The 18,343-nt window shown below is 43.0% G+C and overlaps 1 protein-coding gene across 1 annotated transcript in view; it reads right to left on the reverse strand.

The window, feature by feature from the left end:
- LOC106563053 (GDNF family receptor alpha-2) overlaps window positions 1-18,343 on the reverse strand; it is an 89,634-nt gene that overhangs the window by 20,056 nt on the left and 51,235 nt on the right. The window contains exons 4-5 of the mRNA XM_014128270.3: window positions 7,819-8,012; window positions 7,472-7,659 (exon numbers count right to left, since the gene is read on the reverse strand). Of these exons, the coding sequence (XP_013983745.1) occupies window positions 7,472-7,659; window positions 7,819-8,012 (382 nt within the window). The remainder of the gene's footprint in view (window positions 1-7,471; window positions 7,660-7,818; window positions 8,013-18,343) is intronic.

Genomic DNA, 18,343 nt, shown 5'->3' on the forward strand with positions numbered 1-18,343 from the left:
CTTTGGGCTAGGGGGCAGTATTTTCACATCCGGATAAAAAACGTACCCGATTTAATCTGGTTACGACTCCTGCCTAGAAAACACCCTAAAGTTTCTAAAACTGTTTGAATGGTGTCTGTGAGTATAACAGAACTCCTATGGCAGGCAAAAGCCTGAGAAGGTTTCATGCAGGAAGTGGCCTGTCTGACAAGGTGTTGTTGTTCTTGCTTCTGTGTATTGAAGAGTCAGGATCTTAGCTGTAACGTGACATTTCCTAGGGCTCCAATAGGCTCTTTGTCACGAAATGCGCCATGCGTGCGACCGTTATTTACCATTTCGGATAGTGTCTGGGACGCACGAACAAAACGCCGCTATTCGGATATAACGATGGATTATTTTGGACCAAACCAACATTTGTTATTGAAGTAGCAGTCCTGGGAGTGCATTCTGACGAAGAACAGGAAAGGTAAGACCATTTTTGTTATAGTAAATGGGATTTTGGTGAAGGCTAAAATTGCCGGGTGTCTAAATAGCTAGCCCTGTGATGCCGGGCTATCTACTCAGAATATTGCAAAATGTGCTTCATCCGAAAAGCTATTTTAAAATCGGACATATCGAGTGCATAGAGGAGTAATGTATCTATAATTCTTAAAATAATTGTTATGCTTTTTGTGAACATTTATCGTGAGTAATTTAGTAAATTGTTAGTAAATTCCCCGGAAGTTTGCGGGGAGTATGCTAGTTCTGAATGTCACATGCTAATGTAAAAAGCTGGTTTTTGATATAAATATGAACTTGATTGAACAAAACATGCATGTATTGTATAACATAATGTCCTAGGTGTGTCATCTGATGAAGATCATCAAAGGTTAGTGCTGCATTTAGCTGTCTTCTGGGTTTTTGTGACATTATATGCTAGCTTGAAAAATGGGTGTCTGATTGTCTGCCTGGGTACTCTGCTGACATAATCTAATGTTTTGCTTTCGCTGTAAAGCCTTTTTGAAATCGGACAGTGTGGTTAGATAAAGGAGAGTCTTGTCTTTAAAATGCTGTGAAATAGTCATATGTTTGAAAAATTGAAGTAATAGCATTTCTAAGGTATTTGAAGTTTTTGTATTTTTGAGGAATTTGTAATTCGCGCCACGCCTATCATTGGATATTGGAGCAGGTGTTCCGCTAGCGGAACGTCTAGATGTAAGAGTTAACAAGAGTCTTGTCTTTAAAATGGTGTAAAATAGTCACATGTTTGAGAAATTGAAGTAATAGCATTTCTAAGGTATTTGAATATCGCGCCACGGGATTACACTGGCTGTTGAGTAGGTGGGACGCAAGCGTCCCACCTAGCCCATAGAGGTTAACCTCTTACATCTAGACGTTCCGCTAGCGGAACACCTGCTCCAATATCCAATGATGGGCTTGGCGCGAAATACAAACTCCTCTAAAATCCGAAAACTTCAATTTTTCAAACATATTGCTATTTTACAGCATTTTAAAGACAAGACTCTCGTTAATCTAACCACACTGTCCGATTTCAAAAAGGCTTTACAGCGAAAGCAAAACATTAGATTATGTCAGCAGACTACCCAGTCAGAAATAATCAGACACCCATTTTTCAAGCTAGCATATAATGTCACAAAAAACAAAACCACAGCTAAATGCAGCACTAACCTTTGATGATCTTCATCAGATGACAACCCTAGGACATTATGTTATACAATGCATGCATGTTTTGTTCAATCAAGTTCATATTTATATCAAAAACCAGCTTTTTTACATTAGCATGTGACGTTCAGAACTAGCATACCCCTTTGCAAACATCCGGTGAATTTACTAAATTACTCACGATAAACGTTCACAAAAAACATAACAATTATTTTAAGAATTATAGATACAGAACTCCTCTATGCACTCGATATGTCTGATTTTAAAATAGCTTTTCGGTGAAAGCACATTTTGCAATATTCTCTGTAGATAGCCCAGCCATCACGGCTAGCCATTTAGACACCGACCAAGTTTAGCCCTGACCAAACTCCGATTTACTATTACAAAAGTTTGATTACCTTTGTTGTCTTCGTCAGAATGCACTCCCAGGACTGCTACTTCAATAACAAATGTTGGTTTGGTCCAAAATAATCCCTCGTTATATCCAAATAGCGGCGTTTTGTTCGTGCGTTCAAGACACTATCCGAAGTGTAAATAAGGGTCACGAGCATGGCGCAATTCGTGACAAAAGATTTCTAAATATTCCATTACCGTACTTCGAAGCATGTCAACCGCTGTTTAAAATCAATTTTTAGGCAATTTTTCTCGTGAAAAAGCGATAATATTCCGACCGGGAATCTGCGTTTAGGTAAACAGACGAAAGAAAACATAGCATGGGATCGATGCGGGCACGAGCCTGAGTCTCACAGTACTGTAACCAGCCACTACCCAAACGCGCTACTTTTTTTCAGCCAGAGCCTGCCAAGCCACGATTCAGCTTTTTGCCGCCTTCTGAGAGCCCATGGGAGCTGTAGGAAGTGTCACGTAACAGCAGAGATCCTCTGTAATGGATAGAGATAATCAAGAAGGGCAAGAAATTGTCAGACAGGCCACTTCCTGCATGGAATCTTCTCAGGTTTTGGCCTGCCATATGAGTTCTGTTATACTCACAGACACCATTCAAACAGTTTTAGAAACTTTGGAGTGTTTTCTATCAAAAGATAATAATTATATGCATATTCTAGTTTCTGGGCAGGAGTAATAATCAGATTAAATCGGGTACGTTTTTTTTATCCGGCTGTGAAAATACTGCCCCCTAGCCATAACAGGTTAACGGCCTTCTAGGCATCACTGAACTGGATTCATTACCACCAACCCCAGACTCTCTTCTCTTATTACGCACACTTGGTTCCCATTCCCCCTGATTAGTATGTGTATATATATATGCCCTCTGTTCCGCATTGTCCTTGTCGATTATTGTCCCATGTCCATTGGTCTTGTGAGTACCTGTGCTCCGTTGTATCGGCTTTCGTGCTATGTGTTATTGTGCACTTGTCATTATGGGTCTCGTCCCATGTTTACACCTCACTCTTTTTTTTGTATTACATCCCTGTGTTATATATATATATACACATGTGTTTGTTTTGGGCTTCATCCCTGTCGTTTTCAGGATGCACTTTAGTTTGGGTGGAGAAATAAAAACCCCATTACGTATTCCTGCGCCTGTCTCATATCATTATACAGCGTGAGACATATCAAGAATGATCAATGGAAACAGGATGCAACTGAGCTTAATTTCAAGTCTCATAGCAAAGGGTCTGAATACCTATGTCAATAAGGTATTTCTGTTTTTATTTTTAATACATTTGTAAAAAATTCTAAAAACCTGTTTTCGCTTTTTCATTATGGGGTATTGTGTGTATATTGATGAGAAAAAAATTATGTTCAATCCATTTTAGAATAACGCTTTAACGTAACACAATGTGGAAAAAAATCAAGGGGCCTGAATACTTTCCGAATGCACTTTATATATATTTGGTATATATATATATATATATATATATATATATATATTCTTCAACATTTTTCCAAAATGTGGAATAAGCAAAGGCTTTGATTTCTGGTCAAATGGGATGTTAGAAAATATCTAGCAGAAAAAGTCATCAAAGATTTTAGAGATACATCAAAAACAATAGTGTTGAAGTTAAGACCCCTGCCAAATATTATCAGCATGTGTATTTAGTTTTGCAGAAATGATTGGCCTTCTGTAAATGTAAGAAAAATATTGCTTAGTGTTGTCATTCTGTTACCAAAAACCCACATATCTTTAAGATATTTTCGAATTTCCCTCCCTCAATAGGAGGGAGGATAATGAAAGTTCACAGAAGTAACTAGTAAAGTTAGACCTACCAATTAGTTATAGTGTTTTCCCTAATAACAATTTGGTTGATTATTTATTAAGTGATTAAAACACGTACCGAATCTTTACCAAATTGCGTGTGTGTGTATGACTGACAGGTCTGAATACTGTGCTGTTGACGTTCTCATTGAGGTCAGTCATTCCATGGGAGTGTGTCCTTATGCCTGTGTGTGTATTGGTGTCTATGTCGATATGTGTTTAGGTGTCTTCGGATGGATGAGCAATGCTTCACAGGAACCTTTGAAGTTGACACACACACTGACTTCTGTGCCCTTGGTTTGGAGAAGCTGTGATGGTGGATGTGGTGTCTGACTCATAGACAACGATCAAAGGGCGGAGTGTGTGCGTGCTTGTGTGCATTTGTGTGTGTGTATTTGTATTTGTGTGTGCAAATTCATATTCGATAAGAGAACTGTGTTGAAAGACAAGACAGACTCACTGTCTGACAGCTAACTGCTATGCTGTAGTCTAGTGTCCAAGCTAACAGCCTTGGCTAGCCAAAGTAGTGCACATGCATATCCAATGAGGACATAGATTCTCTGTCCACTCCTCTCTCCCGACCGCTCTTTCAACTCTCTCTCCGCTCTCTCTCTCTTTCCCTCTGACTCTGACCTGTCAGTTACAGTGAAGCAGATTCACAGTTATCCCATGGGAAACAGCTTATTATAATATTTACATTAGCAGAGGGAAAACACACACAAACCAAACACAGTGAAATTATAATAATATGGAAATGTATAACTGACACTGCTGACCTTAAATATAATTGGTCAGAAATAACCTACACTCCCATTTTAACAACACCTACTGTATATTTACGAGAGGAGAGGAGAGGAGACAGGCCCGGATCTATTGGGGCAGGGGCTTCTCACCCATTTTATTTTATTTTGTGGGGTGGGCATTTATCTATCTCAGAGTCAGCGCTAACAAATGTTGGCCTCAGCTAGAGTGCTGTCCGGGAAAAACACGGGGGTGTGCAGAAAATATTGCATGCTAAATTTAATCGCATTTGGTTGTGGTTTGTGTCAGTCATTTTGAAATCAAGTGACAACCTCACAGAGATGCTTGAATCTCCTTGCACGTATGGCACAGATGTGAGACTCAAGGCCACAGGCTTATTGAAAACAGTGACAGAGCAGAGCGTTAAGTTCATTGCTAACAATAATTCACAATATCCTGGGGCTTCTCGACCCTCCTAATAAGTTACTGCAGTCTGAAGCAACTGATCTCCACACCGGTGTCAAACTTGTCCACAGTACTTATGGGTGTATTGATAAACTGCGATATGATGCTGAATTGTAAAAGATTTTGGGTGAATGCCAGGAGGGCATGAGCACACCAGCTCCAAGCAAACTACGGAGACTCATCAGTAAAACTCTGCAAGAGTACTGAAAGCACAGTGGGTCAGCATGGTGATGGAAATGAGAAGTGAACAACTGTTTTCAGCATTTTGGATGCCATGCTGGGGGAAATGTCATCACGATTTAGCAAACCAAATAGTCAACTGGTGGAGCCTCTGTGTGCCATGGATCCTGAGCCCAAACATTTTGATGTGAACAAGGTCAAGCCGTTGTTGGATCTAACCAAAACTGAACTAGTGGAAGCTGAGTTTATTGTGGCTTGCAAAGACAAATCGCAACCACACCCAGCAACAACAAGGACCCCACTCAGTGTTCTTCAAAATAACAGCGGGCCTTTGTCAGCAATGCCGACTGTACTGTTGGCACTGAAACTTGGATTAACATTTGGGGCACCTTCAGCAATGTGCAAAAATTCCTTCTCCATCCTGAAGTACATCTTTCCTTGCACGGTTCAACACAGCATAGAGGAGGCTGCAACTCTTCTAAATGGTAAGCTAAAACCATTTGTTTTCCCTCATGTAAGCCTACTGGTTGTTGGTCAATTTTTGTATGTAATATATTGTTTAGGTGTTTGCTTTTTAAGTCAATGCATATTTTAGATTTATTTGATTCTTAATGTCATTTCTTGCTTTTGCGGGTCTAATTACTATTGATAGACATACAGCTTTGCGTTATTTGCTGTGAAAATGACCAATGTAGCCTATTGGTTGTGCTCAGCGGTAACACCTGGCATGGTGCTCCTCTTGGGTGGTACATGTAACGTTATCCTTTCATCACACTGACTGGTGGTAGCCTTCTGTCCATTGTCCTGGGGTGGCAGGTAGCCTGGCAGTTAGAGAGGCGAACCAGCAGTCAGAGGGTTACCAGTTCATATCTCGGGTCCGACAGGAGAAATCTGTCTACAAGTGAACAGCTCCTGGGCTCCCAGTGTGACAGCTCCCTGTACCTCTCCAAAAAAACGGTATGTGTGTCTTTTGGAGGAGTTGGGTTAAAAGCGGAAGTCAAATTCGATGGTTACGGTGTGTGTAGGGCTTCTCTTCAACATTGTATGCTTTCTTGTGTGCAAAATGAGAGTTGTGTATATGGCTGCATTTCAGAAGGGCCAACATTTTTGACATTTTGTATGTCGCAGTAGTACAGGACCAAACGTTCACTCTGTCATCATTTATTTGCATTACACACAGTTGTTGTGTGATAGGCTACTGTAAAAGTGATGAAAACGACACAGCCTACTCTGTCACCCCTCCTTGCTATTTTGCTATAGCGTGTGTGCGTGTGTGTGTGCGTGCGTGTGTGTTGCTCTTGGAATGGCCATTTACTCTTATTAGCGGCCGATTCTAATTGGCTACTGCCATGTAGGACATTTCACATCAGCTATGAATATAGAACATGCACTTAATTTGATTTAGTTTGCTTTTCTGAAACTCTCCCACAGAAATATTATGTGTAGGCCTACGGCAACTATAGCTGCATTTCGGATACACTTGTGTGGTATAATGGGGCGCATATCTTTGTGCTGTTTTGTTGGCTACATTTCAGATACAATTTTGCACATTTGAATAGTAGTAGGACCCAATCTACCTCATTTTATTAGGGCTCTACAGCAATACCCCCCCCCCCGCATCTGTGAGTGTGTATTTGGTTATAATCAGGTGTTTCATTCTGCCTAAATCTTCTCTTTAATTCATTGTTATTACATATTTACAATATTTGCATAGCTAATGAGTTTATGGCTGCCTGCACCAATCAGCGTCCAACTCAGAGGCCCCAAGTTATACCCGCAGTTACCATCCTCTACCTCTCTCTTAATCTCTCTACCTCTCTCTCTCCCTTCTCTTCCCCTCTCGCTCTTCTTCTTACTCTCCCCTCTGCCCCCTCGCTCTTTCTTTTTACCCTTCTATCTCCATCTCTGCTCTCGGTCTTTCTTTCTCTCCCTCTCTAAATCACCCTGAAAGCCTTTCAGTACACACACAAACACCAACCACCCTAACAGACCATTATGTAGGAGGAAGAGAGAAAATCTAATTCATGAGACAGCCAAAAGATTCTGATCCCAGCGCTCAATGTGTGTATGGTTGTGTGTGTGTGTGTGTGTGTTCGTGTATGAGTGTGTGTTCATGCATACGTGTGTTGATGAGTGTGCACACTTGAGTGTGTGTTTGGAAGTGGGTTTGTGCATGCGTGTGTAAATGCGTGTGTACACTTGAGTGTGCGTGAGCGTGTAGCCTACCTGCAGAGTGCGTCGGAGCGGCAGTTGCGCCGTAGCTCTAGACAGGAGGGTCTGTGTTTCTCCTGGTGGGAGCAGGCAGGTACGATGGTCTGTCTACGTCTCTCTGCACAGGCCTGGTCAGGACATGAGCAGAACAAAAGGGGGTAACTCAGCTCCCACGACACACGCTCAAAAAATTGACGCAGCGCCTGGGGACACACAGGACAAATTGCAATCATTATAGTCGTGTTCATCATCATCATCATCATCATCATTATCATCATCCACCATGTGATGGGACTCTTGTTAGAAGTAGTGTATTACTAGGGAATAGGATAATTTCAGACTTAAGTCCAACCACCACCCACCTTGTGACATCGTTTGCGGCTGCAAGGCTCATGGTTGGCCTGTGAGGGCTGAGGAGGCTTGTTGCAGATAGCGATGTAATTGGAGCGTTGTCTCTTGCAGGTTTCGTTGAGGTTACAGGCCTTGGCTGCGTCAAGACATGGGTTACACGGTTTTCCTGGCTCTGAGCATGGGTTGGCCTTGGACAGAGAGGAGTCTGGGAGAGGGGTGGGGTTGAGAGAGAGAGAGAGAGAGAGAGAGAGAGAGAGAGAGAGAGAGTACACAGTGAGTACACAGTGGCAGAATACCTGACCACTGTGACTGACCCAAAAAGAAGGAAAGCTTTGACTTTGTTCAGACTCAGTGAGCATAGCCTTGCTATTGAGAGAGGCCACCGTAGGCAGACCTGGCTCTCAAGAGAAGACAGGCTATGTGCATACTGCCCATAAAGGTGGAAACTGAGCTGCACTTCCTAACCTCCTGCCAAATGTATGACCATATTAGAGACACACATTTCCCTCAGATTACACAGACCCACAAGGAATTTGAAAACAAATCAAATGTTGATAAACTCCCATTTCCATTAGGTGAAATACCACAGTGAGCCATCACAGCAGCAAGTTTTGTGACCTGTTGCCACAAGAAATGGGCAACCAGTGAAGAACAAACACCATTGTTAATACAACCCATATATACTGCTCAAAAAAATAAAGGGAACACTTAAACAACACATCCTAGATCTGAATGAAAGAAATAATCTTATTAAATACTTTTTTCTTTACATAGTTGAATGTGCTGACAACAAAATCACACAAAAATAATCAATGGAAATCCAATTTATCAACCCATGGAGGTCTGGATTTGGAGTCATACTCAAAATGAAAGTGGAAAACCACACTACAGGCTGATCCAACTTTGATGTAATGTCCTTAAAACAAGTCAAAATGAGGCTCAGTAGTGTGTGTGGCCTCCACGTGCCTGTATGACCTCCCTACAATGCCTGGGTATGCTCCTGATGAGGTGGCGGATGATCTCCTGAGGGATCTCCTCCCAGACCTGGACTAAAGCATCCGCCAACTCCTGGACAGTCTGTGGTGCAACGTGGCGTTGGTGGATGGAGCGAGACATGATGTCCCAGATGTGCTCAATTGGATTCAGGTCTGGGGAACGGGCGGGCCAGTCCATAGCATCAATGCCTTCCTCTTGCAGGAACTGCTGACACACTCCAGCCACATGAGGTCTAGCATTGTCTTGCATTAGGAGGAACCCAGGGCCAACCGCACCAGCATATGGTCTCACAAGGGGTCTGAGGATCTCATCTCGGTACCTAATGGCAGTCAGGCTACCTCTGGCGAGCACATGGAAGGCTGTGCGGCCCCCCAAAGAAATGCCACCCAACACCATGACTGACCCACCGCCAAACCGGTCATGCTGGAGGATGTTGCAGGCAGCAGAACGTTCTCCACGCGTCTCCAGACGTTGTCATGTCTGTCACGTGCTCAGTGTGAACCTGCTTTTATCTGTGAAGAGCACAGGGCGCCAGTGGCGAATTTGCCAATCTTGGTGTTCTCTGGCAAATGCCAAACGTCTTGCATGGTGTTGGGCTGTAAGCACAACCCCCACCTGTGGACGTCGGGCCCTCATACCACCCTCATGGAGTCTGTTTCTGACCGTTTGAGCAGACACATGCACATTTGTGGCCTGCTGGAGGTCATTTTGCAGGGCTCTGGCAGTGCTCCTCCTGCTCGTCCTTGCACAAAGGCGGAGGTAGCGGTCCTGCTGCTGGGTTGTTGCCCTCCTACGGCCTCCTCCATGTCTCCTGATGTACTGGCCTGTCTCCTGGTAGCGCCTCCATGCTCTGGACACTACGCTGACAGACACAGCAAACCTTCTTGCCACAACTCGCATTGATGTGCCATCCTGGATGTGCTGCACTACCTGAGCCACTTGTGTGGGTTGTAGATTCCGTCTCATGCTACCACTAGAGTGAAAGCACCGCCAGCATTCAAAAGTGACCAAAACATCAGCAAGGAAGCATAGGAACTGAGAAGTGGTCTGTGGTCCCCACCTGCAGAACCACTCCTTTATTGGGGGTGTCTTGCTAATTGCCTATAATTTCCACCTGTTGTCTCTTCCATTTGCACAACAGCATGTGAAATGTATTGTCAATCAGTGTTGCTTCCTAAGTGGACAGTTTGATTTCACAGAAGTGTGATTGACTTGGAGTTACATTGTGTTGTTTAAGTGTTCCCTTTATTTTTTTGAGCAGTGTATATATATTTGCCTTTTGTACTTTAACACTGTATATACCGTAGCCATAATATGACATTTGAAACATATTCCTTTGGAAATGTTGTGAGTTTTCTGTTTACTGTTAATTTTGTATCATTTATTTCACTTTTGTTTATTATCTATTTCACTTGCTTTGGCAATGTAAACATGTTTCCCATACCAATAAAGCCACTTGAATTGAATTGAGAGGCAGAGAGAGATAGAGAGAAGGAGAGAAAGCTAGAGAGAAAAGGCTAATATGAGTACTGAAAGTTAACAGACACAGACACAATCTGTGTCTAACCCCAGTGCTTGTCTTGTTACACATCACTAGAGACTAATGCAGGGTTCACCAGCTAGACTCAGCTGCGGGCCAATTTTTTCTGGAGCAGATGGTCGGGGCCCGGAAATTAATTACAAATAATTTGTAGACTCTCAATTGACCGCAAGAAGCCCGAACAGAAATAATGTTTGACTGAAACATAATCATTTCAAATCTTGCTTACATTTGTATACAATCACGTCTCTCTATTATGCATGGGAATACTTGAGAATAGATTTCTTAAATTAAAATCACTTGGAGCTGATTTCCTGGTGTTTTTACAGTCATTGTCCAACAATGAAATTCCACAAATAAATATATAATAATATTTTTCTCTGAAAACTTGGGGGCCAAATTCGGCACGCGGGCCGCCAGTTGGGGAACCCTGGTCTAATGTGACTGTGGCCAAATATAAACTCAGGATAATATCTGTTTAATGATGCTAGAAACACACACACACACACACACACACACACACACACACACACACACACACACACACACACACACACACACACACACACACACACACACACACACACACACACACACACACACACACACACACACACACACAATTTAAAGAAACAATACTGTCAGTGGGAAGGAGAAACTGTTATGTAAAGTTCAAGCCCTTATTCTCATTATCGGTGACACGGTTTGCTGTAGTGGGAACACATTCTAAATCAGCATTTTTATTTCATACTCCACATCTTATATTAGACTTCTAATAGAGCACTATTGGTCCCCGTAGGGCAACTCTGAAACACACACACTGACACACACACCTCCCCCTCCTCCCCCTCCTTGTACTGTATTGATTGTGTCAAATCAGCTGAGCTCAGGGTGATTGAAGTAGACAAGCCTTAATGACTGGAGAATAACGACTTCATTACAGCTTCACCTTCCAGCTGCACAGAATTACTGATGTGTGCACTGATGTCTGTATTATTTTCCGGTATGTGTGGTGTGTGTGTGTTGCTCTCGGAATGGGCATTTACTCTTATTGGCGGCCGATTCAAATTGCCTAATGCCATGTAGGACATTTCACATAAGTGTTTGGTTGTGTGTGAACTAGCTCTTAAGGTCTCATGTCAGAATTAGAAGTTCATCCATATTTCAGAAATGTCACATTTCTAAATTGTTCCAAAAATCTAATTCTGAAGTGTTTAAGGTTAAGTTTAGGCATCAATTACAGCCAGGATGGAAATTAGGCTGTCTCACTCAGGCCTTGGGGAATGTTGGGGAACGCTGTGTATATATCTCTAGCTACCTGGCTGTGTGTTCCTTCCAATTATGTATTTTATAAACCCTTGATTGCTGATGCTATGTGTTGGCCAGTGAGAGGCTTTGAAGCCACCGGTCAGCCATATCGGCACTCCCCAGAAGGATCATTACTCCATAGGAATGAATGGAGTTCTACAGCATTTCAATTAAATGTTTCAAGGACAAAATTATATGTATTTTGTTGTTGCAGTGAAGACAGTAACAGTATACCATTCCAAAAATGATACTTTATGGATTTTTTAAAATATATTTACAATGTTCTTCATGTTTATGTTTAGATCACAATATAATTAAAACATATGCATTTGTGTGTCTGCAATATAATACATCTGGCAAAAACAAATGTAGATGTTAATAAATGCATTTCTATAGCTTAAAAAAGATGTCTTACAATGGTGGACGAATGCTAAGGTGGAGGGATCATCAACCTCTGACTCTCTCTCTATCCCCTCTCTCTTTCTCTCTCTCTCCCCCCCTCCACGTACACCTCCTATCCAGACTTGTATCATGGGTCATCTGGCTGGTGAGTGTGTATGTGTGTGTGTGCGCGCGGGTGCATAGGTGCGAGGGCTTTGATTGCAATCTAAACAGTGTCTTCTTGTTAAAAGAGTCTCAAGCCCATAGCCCAAGGCCCTGTCTATCTCTTCATCTCATGTCCATCCTCCTCTCCTCTCCTTCCTGTGCTAAAGAATTCAGGGGAAAAGTGAGGGATCCCAGGAGAGGGAGTGATAGAGATGGAGAGGGAGAGAGAGAGAGAGAGAGAGAGAGAGAGAGAGAGAGAGAGAGAGAGAGAGCAATATCCAGAGTGCATGGGCCAATTAGAGTGTTGCCCTGGGTCGCTGTTATCTCTCTCACACAGCCTTTACGGCATCTACACACAAAGCCTTGCCCCCAGACATGCACACACACGCATTCAGATGTGTACACATGCATGCACACACACAAACATGTACAAACACACACACTTTTACACAGTGTCTTACACATATGTTTTATTAAAGTGCTGCAGTTAGGCAGCCTCTCAACTACACCCCCCCCCCCCCCCCCCCCACAAGGTCAGAGAGAGGGGGGAGTGGGGGAAGAGGAGAGGCGGAGAGAGGAAGATGGGAAACTGGCAAAGTGAGGAGCGGAAGAGGAAAGGAGAAGGAATTTGACAAGGAGGGGAAAAGAGGAGAGATGAAGAGAGACACCTGAGAGCAGCATAGACACAGCTGGCTAGCCTGGCCAAAGCCACACACACAATGACAGACATAAAACACACACGCACATACACACAGATATCTGTAGAATTAGATAGATGGAAAGAATACGGTAGAAAAAGATATGGAGATGTACATGTGAAGCTAGACAGTACTGAGCAGAGCGAACTGTACACCAGTGGAGGCTCCTGAGGGGAGGACGGCTCATAATAATGGCTGGAATGGAGTCAATGGATTGGTATCAAACACATCAAACATGTGGTTTCCATGCAGTTGATGCCATTCCATTGACTCCATTCTAGCCATTATTATGAGCCGTCCTCCCCTCAGCAGCCTCCACTGCTGTACAGACAGCTATGATGTGTCAGATGAAAGAAGGGGAACCTTGTTAGAACCAGAGACTGATAAAACAGAACCGAACATGGAATGTATTCAAACCACCTCACTTAGATAATGATCAATGTCTACAGTCCCCTGTGCTCAGACGTACTGCAGGGAACACACACAAAAGAGTTAATGTGCATGTAGCAGGTTTCACAATAGCAGATATGCACAAACACACACACACACATGCAATTACACACTCAAGCATGCAAGCATGCACGTATGCACAGCCAGGTTGTGAAATTCAATGTCCACCCAGGTACCAAGGACGTCGGGAGATTACTTAAAAACCAGCCCCTTTGGGCAACGGTGAGCGCTATTACCGTACCATCAACTAGGCTTGCAGTTTGCTAGGGAGGTTTTTTTATTTTTTTATTTAACCTTTACTTAACTAGGCAAGTCAGTTAAGAACTAATTTTTATTTACAATGACGGCCTACCCCGGGCCAAACCCAGACGACGTCTGGGCCAATTGTGCGCCGTCCTATGGGACTCCCAATCACAGCCGGATGTGATAGAGCCTAGATTCAAACCAGGGACTGTAGTGACGCCTCTTGCACTGAGATGCAGTGCCTCAGACCGCTGCGCCACTCTGGAGCCCAGTTGTGGATGGGAGTAAGCCGCAAGCTCCGGCTCTGACTAACCATTCATTCCGAATGGTTAAGTTCAGGGTTAAGGTTTGAAGGTTTGAAGGTTTGAATTCGCGGGAATTCGCGGGAATTCAATCCAAGTGTTAGGCACTGGTTTTTCGTTTTAAACCTAATCAAAACCTTAACCCTGAACTTAACCATTCGGAATGAATGCCTAAACTTAAACTGACAGGATTTTAGCAACATGACATCGGTTCATATATAATCCCAGGAATAATATTTCACTTGTTTTTTGTTTTTTCATTTTCTGACAAGCGAGCACTTAGATATGGTCATTTTCCCATTTTCAAAAATTCATAGTATACGTAATTCCCAAACATTCTAAGGCATTTGTGAAAATTAGATTGGGAAAGCGGCCGTGCGTTTGAAAGTGGCCGTGCGGTTGGACAATTAACTGCAGTAATAAAACCTAATAAAACGTCTGTCTCGTCCAGCCAATCAGAGCTACTGTAGGCATTTATTTGCCACACAGGCCTGTCATCATTCACTTTGAACTGGACTGTGTGTTTACAGGCAGTTACAACAGCGCTACTTTAGATCATTAGAACACATTCACCAAAAGCCACAAAATACACCTGAATGGATTTCTGCAAATATGTAAACACCACGGGAGTCATCTTACATTACATTTGGGAACTTTACAGTCATTTTGATCAAACAACCATGAAAAGGTAGGCTCTATCTCCATCAGTTATGCACAACAACAACAAAAAGATCAAGAACTAATGTTAGCCAGAGAAAGATGAGCTAAAATCTAACGAAGGAACATTAGATAAACCCACTCAAACTTTTTCAGTAAGCCCTCCGTCAAAATTGCACTGATAAACGATGGGGAATTGTAGCCTACTTGTCCCAACCAAGCACCCAAAGCCAACTAGCTAAAGTTGTCTAGCTTGCTAGTTAGCTACTTCCAGACACAAATGAGAGAACACCTCACTCGGACCATTTTACTCGCCCTAGCAGAGCTGGTTAGGCTGTTTACATGTTATCTAGGGCATTCGAGACTAAGTGTTACTTTCTTTGCCTACATTTACTGACACCGGTTGGTCATATCAAATCAAATCAAATTGCATTTGTCACATGCGCCGAATGCAACAGGTGAAATGCCGTGAAATGCTGACTTACCACCCCTTAACCAACAATGCAATTAAGAAAATAGAGATAAGAAAATATTTACTAAGTAAACTAAAGTAAAAAAATAAAAGGAAGTAACACAAAAAAATAACAATAATGAGGCTATATACAGGGGTTACCGGTACCGAGTCAATGTGTGGTGTCAGTGGGTGTTGCAGGTTCATAAATTCATCAGTTATTCTGCGCTCTGGCACACTCAGACAAGAGTGCTCTGAAATCAGAGTAGATAGCCAGAGTGAATTTGCAAATGCTAGCGATATGCTAACTGGTTAACAGTCATTCAAGTTCTTACTAGCTAACCAACTGTCACCTGCATCTCTAGCTGTGTTTATCCAAAAACGACATGAGGGGAAAAAGTCAGTCACTCACCCACTCCTCCAGTGGCATGACATCCTCCTAGCTGCTAGCTGTTAGGCTCCGTATTTTTAGCTTGCTACATAAATAGATAAGCTAGCCTATTAGCCACGTTATGACTGACTTGTGATCATTGCCCTTGCTTAGTTACATTAGTCAGTTTTGTCCAAAATATTGAGCCATTGAAACTGAAACAGTGCATCCCAAATAGAGGCAGCAAACAATGTACCAGGCCAATTGTGATTTGCAACCTGATAGCAATATTTTTGGAGTACCAAGAAATTTATTGGTGAATTATATACTGCTCAAAAAAATAAAGGGAACACTTAAACACATCCTAGATCTGAATGAAAGAAATAATCTTATTAAATACTTTTTTCTTTACATAGTTGAATGTGCTGACAACAAAATCACACAAAAATAATCAATGGAAATCCAATTTATCAACCCATGGAGGTCTGGATTTGGAGTCACACTCAAAATTAAAGTGGAAAACCACACTACAGGCTGATCCAACTTTGATGTAATGTCCTTAAAACAAGTCAAAATGAGGCTCAGTAGTGTGTGTGGCCTCCACATGCCTGTATGACCTCCCTACAACGCCTGGGCATGCTCCTGATGAGGTGACGGATGGTCTCCTGAGGGATCTCCTCCCAGACCTGGACTAAAGCATCCGCCAACTCCTAGACAGTCTGTTGTGCAACGTGGCGTTGGTGGATGGAGCGAGACATGATGTCCCAGATGTGCTCAATTGGATTCAGGTCTGGGGAATGGGCGGGCCAGTCCATAGCATCAATGCCTTCCTCTTGCAGGAACTGCTGACACACTCCAGCCACATGAGGTCTAGCATTGTCTTGCATTAGGAGGGTACCCAGGGCCAACCGCACCAGCATATGGTCTCACAAGGGGTCTGAGGATCTCATCTCGGTACCTAATGGCAGTCAGGCTACCTCTGGCGAGCACATGGAGGGCTGTGCGGCCCCCCAAAGAAATGCCACAACACACCATGACTGACCCACCGCCAAACTGGTCATGCTGGAGGACGTTGCAGGCAGCAGAACGTTCTCCACGGTGTCTCCAGACTCTGTCACGTCTGTCACGTGCTCAGTGTGAACCTGCTTTCATCTGTGAAGAGCACAGGGCGCCAGTGGCGAATTTACCAATCTTGGTGTTCTCTGGCAAATGCCAAACGTCCTGCACGGTGTTGGGCTGTAAGCACAACCCCCACCTGTGGACGTCGGGCCCTCATACCACCCTCATGGAGTCTGTTTCTGACCATTTGAGCAGACACATGCACATTTGTGGCCTGCTGGAGGTCATTTTGCAGGGCTCTGGCAGTGCTTCTCCTGCTCCTCCTTGCACAAAGGCGGAGGTAGCGGTCCTGCTGCTGGGTTGTTGCCCTCCTACGGCCTCCTCCACGTCTCCTGATGTACTGGCCTGTCTCCTGGTTGCGCCTCCATGCTCTGGACACTACGTTGACAGACACAGTAAACCTTCTTACCACAGCTCGCATTGATGTGCCATCCTGGATGAGCTGCACTACCTGAGCCACTTGTGTGGGTTGTAGACTCCGTCTCATGCTACCACTAGAGTGAAAGCACCGCCAGCATTCAAAAGTGACCAAAACATCAGCCAGGAAGCATAGGAACTGAGAAGTGGTCTGTGGTTACCACCTGCAGAACCACTCCTTTATTGGGGGTGTCTTGCTAATTGCCTATAATTTCCACCTGTTGTCTATTCCATTTGCACAACAGCATGTGAAATGTATTGTCAATCAGTGTTGCTTCCTAAGTGGGCAGTTTGATTTCACAGAAGTGTGATTGACTTGGAGTTACATTGTGTTTTTTAAGTGTTCCCTTTATTTTTTTGAGCAGTGTATTTATCATATAGTGAACTGCCTCCATCTATTCTGCCAACAGTGTTTTAGTGTACGTCATGGAATGTTGAAGCAAATATAAACTATTTTTAAAACCTCTTATGAAGATGGCTGTGTAGCATAAACTGGGAATTTGATATTATGATTGTGTGTTTGTTTCATATCTGCAATGTAATTAAATCGCTGTCAGTTCCACTTTAACGAGTTTTTTCTGTTGAACCGTAACTCTATACAAACTTAAGGGTCACACTTTGAAGTTTTGAGAAACTTTAAAATTTGACGTTTGGAGAAACGTGGACATGAAATCTTGTTGTGTATGCAAGCAAGCATGACATCAGGAAACTGCTCGCCTACATGACGCCATAAATGCTGTCTGCCCGGTACAGTTGAAACCGGGATTCATCCATGAAGAGCACACTTCTCCAGCATGCCAGTGGCCATCAAAGGTAAGCATTTGCCCACTGAGGTTGGTTAGAATGCCGAACTGTAGTCAGATCAAGACCCTGGTGAGGACGACGAGCACTCAGATGAGCTTCCCTGAGACGGTTTCTGACAGTTTCTGACAGACACATTTTTTGGTTGTGCAAACACAGTTTCAAATGCTCACTGACAGGGATATAAACACATTTCTGCACAACATTTGAGAGAAATAAGCTTTCTGGGATATTTTATTTAAACTTGTGAAACATGTAACCAACACTTTGCATGTTGCATTTATATTTTTGTTCAGTGTATATCCCCTCTTCCTTCCTTCTTTTCTTGTTCCCTCTCATCCTCATCCTCCTTCTCCTTTCCTTTCGTCTTTTCTTTTCCTTCTCTCCGCTCTCTTCTGCTATCTTCAACTTCTCCTCTTGTCTGTTCTCCTCCTTTGTCCTCATCCATAATAATGATATGAGAGGTCTAAATGATGTCTGTTTTGTCACCATGTGATTCAGTCACACCCATTTTTCAAGATGGCGGCAAGCATGTCTTTTTTCTCTGATCAGTGTTTGTAGCTGAATTTTTGTTTCATATAACAGGGAACACATTGGACAATAGTGCATACTGACTTTTAAGGAGACATACAAAACAG

Source organism: Salmo salar, chromosome 11 (assembly GCF_965601325.2).
Source record: "Salmo salar chromosome 11, fSalSal1, whole genome shotgun sequence".
In the NCBI taxonomy this organism is placed as follows: Eukaryota; Metazoa; Chordata; class Actinopteri; order Salmoniformes; family Salmonidae; genus Salmo; species Salmo salar.